The sequence below is a fragment of the Orycteropus afer genome, unplaced genomic scaffold, assembly GCF_000298275.1.
Source record: "Orycteropus afer afer isolate SDZICR_OR568_19922 unplaced genomic scaffold, OryAfe1.0 scaffold00036, whole genome shotgun sequence".
In the NCBI taxonomy this organism is placed as follows: domain Eukaryota; kingdom Metazoa; phylum Chordata; class Mammalia; order Tubulidentata; family Orycteropodidae; genus Orycteropus; species Orycteropus afer.
This window is the reverse complement of record NW_006921623.1, coordinates 14861668-14870766: the sequence shown is the minus strand read 5'-3', so window position 1 is coordinate 14870766 and position 9099 is coordinate 14861668. Positions and strand designations below refer to the sequence as shown.

The window sequence follows — 9099 nt, the reverse complement described above, 5'->3', positions numbered from 1 at the left end:
TGGCAATTTTAATAGATAAATGTAATTTGAGTGCATAATACCAAATGGAAAGTAGCTGAACCACACAGAGAAAACAAGGCTATCCTTATCTTCAAATCTAGATGTTTTAAAATAAAGAAAACATTAGAAAATGTTAACTGGAAAGATTCTTTCAGTAAGACATAATTGAAACTAATATAACCTAAAATTAAAGAATTCTAAGATAGGATTAACAAACCAAATTTAAGTATTCTTGGATATTAAAAACAAAATAAGCACAATGATTTAGAAACCAAATATGCTAAAATGATTATGTAATAATTGTTATTAAGAAATGAAAGGTACAGACATTCTCCACGTGCCAGAAGGATATCACTTTCATCCTTACTCACTCTCTCACACACACTCACACACACATCCTCAGTCATACAACACCCCTCCAGGAAGACAGTATACCAGTGAGAGTTTACAATTTCAATACATACAGGAGTCCCACAATTCAACTCAACAAAAAGGCAGTTAAAAAATTTAGCACTCAAAGATATTCTGAAGGAAAATGCAATAACAAAAATAATCCTTCCTGACTAGAAAGAATTACTATGTATTATAATACATATAGCTTACACACTCCATTGTGTTTGAACCAGTCATTGCAGGTGTAGTAGTGATGAGGTAGTAGTATATACTGTCCCCAGCTTGGGACTATTATTTTCATATGCTGCCCTTCCAGAAAGATCCAGGTTTTTCTTAATGATTAAAATCAATTCCCAACAAATGTTCTTTTTTTTTTTTATTAAAGCATCTGTTTTTCTGAATTAATCTATGAAAGAACAGTACTATTCAAATCTTTCAGGGACAACTTTTATTTGCAGGTAGTGTTTTATCAATCAATTTTCCTATGGAACCACTACCTGCTGTCTACATCTTTTTATGAATCACCAAAGAAAACCATCAGAAGATGGCAGGAGATGAAACACCAAATGATCCAGCTGTCAAAGATGACGGTAGTAAAATAAGAAAATATCAAATTTCTGATAATATAATTGGAATTTTTAAAAAATTAACCACCAGCTGCACACTACATTACTAAAACGTTTTATCCTTTTTATGATTTATAGCCACCTTCTACACAATGATCAAAGACTGCCCACCCTTCCACCTCCTCTCATTTTAAACAACGCCAATGATCTGCATAATGGCAGAAATATGGCTATGGGCATGGTAGGATATGAGAAGGCACACTGAGAAAATGTGGGTGAGAGAGAATGTGGAAGGGGCAAGGGAAAAGAGAGTACTCTATCTAAACATTTAAGTTACCATTATCCTTTAAAAATGTTCAAAGTGCTCAAACCACACATACACAGTTGTCAGACATGATAATTAGTGTTAATATTCAACAGAAAAAAAAATGGAAAATGAAAAATGTGAAAGGTGGTGATGGAACACTGAACTCCATTTCCTGGCCTAAAAAAAAGAAACCACACATGATATCACACTGCCTTAATGTTGAAGAGCTCCCCTTAAATTTGTCTCTTAGCCACCACAGTCAAACTGGTATAAGTGCTTTGGCAAGGTGGGATGCATTCCATCACATCTGCAAAGGCCTGCTTTTCTCTGTTGGTGGTTCAGCTTATGAAGAACGTGTATGCAAAATAACAGCTCTCACATTGCTTCAAACTCATCAATACGCTGCTTTGTATTGCCTTGTCGAATCTGTCGCAGAGTCTTGTATTTATCACGGCCTGCTTTAACATTCTCAGCATGAAGAACATCATTTTGTGTTTTCTTGGTTTCATCTCTGGCTTGAGCCAATTCTGAACTTAATGCCTATATTTGAAAAACAAAAAGTATGGCTATTATTTTTTTTCTTAGATTTTAAAAACTTAAAAAAACCTGCTTAAGGATACAACAATGTATGTTAAATCTTTGACATTTTAATATATTAAAATCACTACTGCATGATTTTTTTCTTTAAACTATGCTTTACTTTTAGTAATGGTAGGGGTAGTAGTTAGGAAGGAAAACTCACAGTCTTTCATTTCTACAGTTGTCAACTCTATGTATACTTTTTAAAATTTGCTTAACTTTCTCATCTAACACTTCAAGCGACTTGTAGAAGGTTACTGTAGCCATTACAGGAGTCCCCAGATGGGGAAACGATTAACACTCATCTGCTAAATGAAAGTTGAGTGGTTCGAGTCTACCCAGAGGTGCCTCCAAACAAAGTCCTGACAACCCACTTCTAAAACCTCAGCTATCGAAGATGTTATGGAACATAGCTCAGTGGCAACCAGTATCTAAAATCTGTACTACAAAGGCTTTCACTAAAAGTCTTATTTGTTACAACTATCAACTCATTTTCTTGTCTTTATTAATATCTGAAGATTTCACCAATTCATAAATTATCTGGTAAAAAGTTTTAACAGTAGTAAAATTTCCTGCTTTGTTCTAATTATATAATTTAGTAAAGGGGCCTTTTACCATTAAAAAATCCAGATAGATAATTCAGATTATGTAGTATCTTAAAGGTAGTCTATTAATTATCACTTTTCCAATGTACATTTACTGCTTAAAACTAAATTCTTTTGTTTTGTTTCTTTAAGCATATCATTAGATTACTTTCTACCTTTTAAAAAGGACCAAGCTATACTTAAATAATTCATTTAAGTCCTAATTACACAGAGGCTAACAAACATTTGGAAGAAAGGCTTAGGAATCTACTTCCAAAAAAATCAGCCATTGAAAACCCTATGGAACACAGTTCTACTCTGAAACACATGTGGTTGCCATGAGTCATAGCTGACTCAATGGTAAACGATAATAAACAATGGCTCATTTGTTAATGGGTTCATAGGATGGGTGAAATGACTGTAGGTCACGTCCTCTCAAACCAATCACATGGCCATCTAGTGTTAAAGACTTTCAAACATCATACCTTCCTTTGAAATACATTTGACTGAATAAATGGGAGAAATGCAGGCCATAATTTAAATGTGCATACAACTGCAAATTTTAAGTACCTGGAGTTGTTTCTTAACACGCTCATTTTTCTGTGTTTCTGTTACACGTTCCTCCTCACTTCTATGGTTTATTACTCCTTCATTTGATAATTCAGCACTAGCCTCAGCATTATTCTCATCATGTTCATCGTGCTCATTTTCTGTTGGAGGAATGACTGGTGGTGGCGGAGGTGGAGGGGGGGCAGACATCACAGTTTTTAACTCTTCTTTGGTCTTTTCCAAGTCTTCCTGGGCAGCAAAAGCCTGAACATTAAAAACAAGTTTATGAACAACTTTCTCTGAATACTGGTAATTAAAAGGAATGAACCAAGTCTTTATCTCGTCTTCAAACAGAAACTATTTTTCAGGGTAATGAAAACAGGCCCTATTAATGAAAACTATAGTTTTTATAGAATAATGCCAACAAGCAGAAGGTGTGATAGAATTATAAAAACACTTTTCAAATCCTAATAACTCCATCACCTGCTGGTTATTGTATCGTATCGTGGTAGTTTGCACGTTGTTGTGACATTGGAAGTTATGCTACTAGTATTTCAAATACCAGCAGAATCACCCATGGCAGAGAGACTGCAGCACAGCTTCTAGACTAAGACAGCCTAGGAAGACAGGCCTGGCAATACAGTTCCAAAAATTATCCACTGGATTACAACAAAACACTGTCCAACTCTGTTTTGGACACAACATCAGAAGGGAACAACTGTTGGAGGAGGACATCATGCTTGGTGAAGTGGAGGGACAGTGAAAGTGAGGGAGATGTTTGGACTGGCCAAGTAGTCCCAATAAAGGATTCAAACATGAAGATGTCAGCCCAGGCAGCACTTCATTCTGTTGTACAAGAGTATCTATTATCTAGCTAACAAAATTATTAGTTCTGACAAGGATTATCAATTGTTGCTAAAATTGTTATGTCGGTAGGAAAGGGCTATTCATATAATGTCAAAGCATGCCACAGCTAATAGATTATTTTTTAGCCACAAGAGGAAAAACACTTAACTAGACAATGGAGAAACCAAGACTGCAATTTCTCTAAGCCAATGAAATTCACTAATGGTGAGTTAACTAGATACTAAATGTCTTCTGATAAGATACAAAATAAAGTAACCAACATCTCCAAAGATTTGAGTTACCAGTGTCCTGAATTGCCTGCAGAAGTCTTGTTTTACATAATGTACTAGTGTAATTACCAACAACCTTTCCAGTTGCAGAAGTGTGCAGGTTTAGATGATAAATTATATGGATATCCTACCTATGATGCATATTAGCAAAAAATGTTCTAATTAAACTCTATTTTATATTGCTTACCCCCTACAAAAAAAATTCTGATTTTTCATTTGTGTCCTTCAGACAACGGCAGTTTCATCTACAGGCAATCAAGTTACATTCCTAACCGTGTCTTTAAAAATTTATAGGTCCGTCAGAACAGGTGCATAGAGTTCTTATTTAGCCTTTTCAAAGATTTAAAAGCTGCACATGCAGCAAATGAAGGGGATTGTAATGAAGAATTTGGTGCAAGCAGGGGTTGGTTCTATTGTTGCAAATTTACATTAACAGTAAAGCAGGGCTTCATGGCTGTTCACACCACTTGAAATGTGAATGGCTGCCTACAGTCCTGCCAATAATCCAATCTCATGCATCTCTGTTGTTATGTGCCGTCAGGTTGGAACCGACTCACAGTGACCCCTCCTTGGGTTTCCGAGGCAGTATCAATACGGAAGTAGATTGCCCAACCTTTCTTCCGAGGAGTGGCTGGTGGGTTTGAACTGCCAGCCTCCTGGTTAGCAGTCAAGTGCCTTAGGCACTACACTACCAGAGCTCCATACCTCCTGAAAGGGCTCACTATGCCTCTTCCAAGTCTCCCATTCCAGGGCTTTGACCTGCAATTTGTCCCATTCTGGTTACAGTGATAAATTATCCAAATGGTAAAAATTCCAGTCTGTTCCTGTTTTGTTTTGCTGGTCATGACAGAATTAGTCTAAAGCCCTGTTTAAAGGGCAAGCAGGAGTTGTCCGTACACTGGATATTTATAAGTTGGAATCTGTCTGTACTTAAAAACTTCTATTAGAAATCTCAGTATCATCTTCACTGCATTCCTCTAATTCAACTTTAGTCTTTTGAGTGAAAAAATTTCTCTCAACACTTACTGCTTCTCTTCATTCTCACTGCCATATCCTTTACCAGTTGACAGTGAGTTGATGACTTTGATTCATGGTGACCCCAAGTGTGTCAGAATAGAACTGTCCTCCATGGGGTTTTCAATGGCTGTAATCTTTACGGAAGTAGATTGCTAGCCTTTCTTCCAAGGTGCCACTGGGTGGACTCGAACCGCCAACCTTTTGGTTAGCAGCCGAGCACATTAACTGCTTATAATACCCAGAGACTCCTGCTATATCCTTACTTTTGATTTTTATTTCTTAAGTAATCCTAACCACTATCCCAATCCATCCTTGACACTGCTTTCTAAATTATTTTTATAAATCCTCCATGATTATGTTACAATATGCTTTAAAATCTTCAGAGCTCAATGTCTACAGATACTCCTCATTTAACCCCCTTTGCCTTAGACAGTGCATTTAAAACCTTTCACAATTTCCTAACATCTAACATTCCAGCCACATTTCCCAAATTTTCTAAGCTTTCATTTATTGGTTGTCCTCAATACTTACTGAGTATATATACTTCCTATATTCATTCAATTCCCTCTGCCTGGAATGACTACCTCCTTTAGTCTCTAGCCATTCCTGATCCTTCCGACCTCCCTAAACCTAATTTATTGTTTAATTTATTATTAAACTTGAAAGGGTTTCCCCAACTCTACCTTACCCCAAAGAAATTATTCATATCTTCTGTGTTCCCAAAGTACTTAGCTTATATCAACAGATTTATAATACACACGCTCATACACAGTTTCCTACTTATATTGTGATCGTATTTTAAGATTCATCTCTATACATTCAGCACATCGTTGTGTACAAAAGAGGTATTCAGTAAATACTAGTGAATGAGCAAATTATTACTTTGTGTTGCCACTCAGTAGCTTCCTCTTCCTTTTTCTTCTTGGCTTCTTCTAGAAGTGCAATCTTGGCAGTGAATTCAGCAAGTTCTGCTGCCTAAAATAAACAATTACCAATAAAAACTTTTTAATTTTCAGTAACTCGGCAACATGTTAAATCAACTAACTCTTAATGTTTAATGCTTGGGCTGTTTTGTAGGATATTTTTCAATAGTCTTCCATTTTTAAAAAAGGCAACTATTTCCTTAAGATCTTACATATCTTATTTATAGCAGGCCCTTCAAAAGTGCTAGTAAAAAGACAAAGTAAAAAAAGTTTATTACTTCATAAACAAGTACTTAATCCTATTCAGTAGCCAGAACTTGAAATGAGTCTTTTAGAATTTTTTTTAACTTTAATCAACAAATATCCACTATTTGCTAAAGACTACCAAAGCAAAAATTTGCGTTTTGACAGTATTTTACAATTTAAAAAGCACATTGTCAAAAAAAACCCCAAGTGATTCCCCAACAATCCTATTATGTAGCAAGCATTATTCCTTTCTTAAAAGCAGGACTTCAAACTGGTTCAGCGGGGTTCAGTCATAGCCAACAAACAGACTTACATTCTTAAAATGTGGGTGAACTGGAACAGGAAAACTTATGGGCTGAAGCCCTGCTAGAAAATTAATCTCCCTCTCAGAAGACAAGAGAAGCCTGAATGCTGCATAGCAACTCAATCTCTTGATCTGCAGAGACTGAAACAGCAGTGTCCAGCTCAAAGATTGCAGCCAAATGTGCCACTCTCAATGTGTGCTGCTCTCCGACCCTGGCAAAAATCCAGTTCATTCACACCTCCTCCGAGTCTTCCAGTCCAGGGCTTTCACCTATAATTCTTCCTGTTTTGGTTAGTGTTCTGGATTACACAAATTTTAAAAAGTCTGTTCCAGTTTTGTTTCATCAGTCATGACTGAACCAGTGTGAAGCCCTGCTTCAAAGGAGGGAATGAAGGCTCAGAAAGACCTAAAGATACATAAACTCAAAAGATGAAAACCAAACTCATTGTCATAAAGTTGATTCGACTCATAGCAACCCCTCCTCAGGTTTCTAAGGCAGTATCTCTATGGAAATAGATCGCTCAGTCTTCCTTCTGAAGAGAGGCTGGTGGGTTTGAACTGCCAGCCTTCTGGTTAGCAGTCAAATGCTCTAGGCACTATGCCACCAGAGCTCTGAAGCAACATTTAAATCCTGGATTATCTAAGGGTCACACCTACTGCTTGTTGCATGAAATTCCACTATTCAAAGAAAAAAACCCAACCACTTATGGCCTACAGTTATCTCATAGGAGCTAGAATTTATTGTACTAATTTATCTAAAGCAAAACATACCCATTATCTTATTGAAGAACCTATCCAAATACTTAATCAGAATATTTTGTTGACAAAAGCCTCCATTTATAAATAAATTACAATTGATATAGGCAGAAAAAAATAAATTTAAGTTGCTTTCCAATACTTCGTCATTAAGTTACTTGTATCTTTGATTTGCTTTCCAGAAGTTATTATATACTTCGTTTTAGAAGATTCAGTCTATGCTTTCATTGAAATTTTTCTTTTTTTTTCTACAACAAGCTCCTTACTAGCTGTTCCTGGTTCTTCATCTGGTCAGCGGCCTGTTTTTCTATAGCAGCCTTGGCCTCTTCAGCAGCTCGACGCTCCTTTTCAAGCCGTTCTGCTTCTTCTTTTGCTCGTTTCCGTTCCTGGTCCAGCTCTAGAGCTCTTCTAGTCTGTTCTTCTAATTCTGTCAAATATATGTGTGTATCCCCCAAAAATGATTAATTCCAATTATTCTAATTATCTAAAGTCAAAAGAGTAACAATGAATCTAATCTCAACCAGATGGAAAGAATTACGATCATAAGATGACAATTGGATGAAAATAATTCATAGGCTAGCTTTATTGTCCACATTTTAGAAGCCATATTCTAAAATGAGTACTCCTGGAATTTAGCTGTGGTAACTAACATTTTTGTAATGTTGCATACACTTTCTAAAAATCAGTACATATGCAAATGCACAAATACCTCATTTTTACCTTGGCAAAAGCCTTACCATTTTAAAAAAATCTAGTACACAATTCAAAAACAGGGAGAAGTTAAATTTCTTTCTATTTCAAGTAATTCAGAAAGCTGGAAGCAATAACTATAGTTTTAAAAAGAATTCTTTCCATTTAAAATTTTGACTTTAGGAAACAATTTGCTTTATGCTTCAGAAACCTGTTATCTTAAAACTTATGTAAGTTTTTACTTATCTAAAGTTAAACACTGAATAAATAAAGCAAACAAATTAAGTTTGAAGCAGTATTTACTAACCCAAAATAGGAATTTTAATGTAGATTATTTGGATTTTCAAAAATCTGGGTACAAACGGCATAACGAAAACACTGATATTTGGAAATGAATGACATAAATTTTAATCTGTATGTGTATAAAGGGATCAGAAAATTCCCTTTACTTATTCCTATGAGTAGAACTGGAAAATATTACTGGCACAAACCACAACATTTTAATACAAATGTAAAAGTAATAATTTTAAATACTGTTTTGACAATTCTTATTTACTAGAAAGTAGTTTTGTGTCAGAAAACAATAGAATCCCACCTATTAGTGGGTGTAATGTCCCACAAAGAATAATGTTTCTTTATACTTTAAAACAGAGGGAGAAACATAAAATCTATATGCCATGAGATCTGAAAGTTAATTATAATGTATTACTCTGTAATTCTTAAGCTTCTACTCCGTATTCGTAAGGAGCTCTGGTAGTGTAGTGCCTAGGGCATATGACTGCTAACCAGAATGCTGGCGGTTCAAACCCACCAGCCACTCCTCAGAAGGAAGGCTGGGCAATCTACTTCCGTAAAGATACCACTTCAGAAACCCAAGGAGGGGTTGCTATGAATTGGATCCAACTCAACAGCAGTGTGTTTTCTCTGTTCTTAGTTTTGATAGCCTTGTTGTTGTTGTTGTTGTTGTTGTTGTTATGTGCCGTCGAGTCAAACCTGGCTCATAGCGACCCCTCCTTGGGTTTCCAAGGCAGTATCACTACGGAAGTAGG

The 9099-nt window shown here is 35.9% G+C and overlaps 1 protein-coding gene across 1 annotated transcript in view; it reads right to left on the bottom strand.

Moving 5' to 3' along the window:
* Positions 1–1641: 1641 nt before the first annotated feature.
* Positions 1642–9099, bottom strand: part of RDX (radixin) — a 93485-nt gene continuing 86027 nt past the window's right edge. Inside the window, 4 exon segments of the mRNA XM_042780371.1 lie at positions 1642–1806; positions 3000–3242; positions 6014–6106; positions 7627–7787. Of these exon segments, the coding sequence (XP_042636305.1) occupies positions 1642–1806; positions 3000–3242; positions 6014–6106; positions 7627–7787 (662 nt within the window).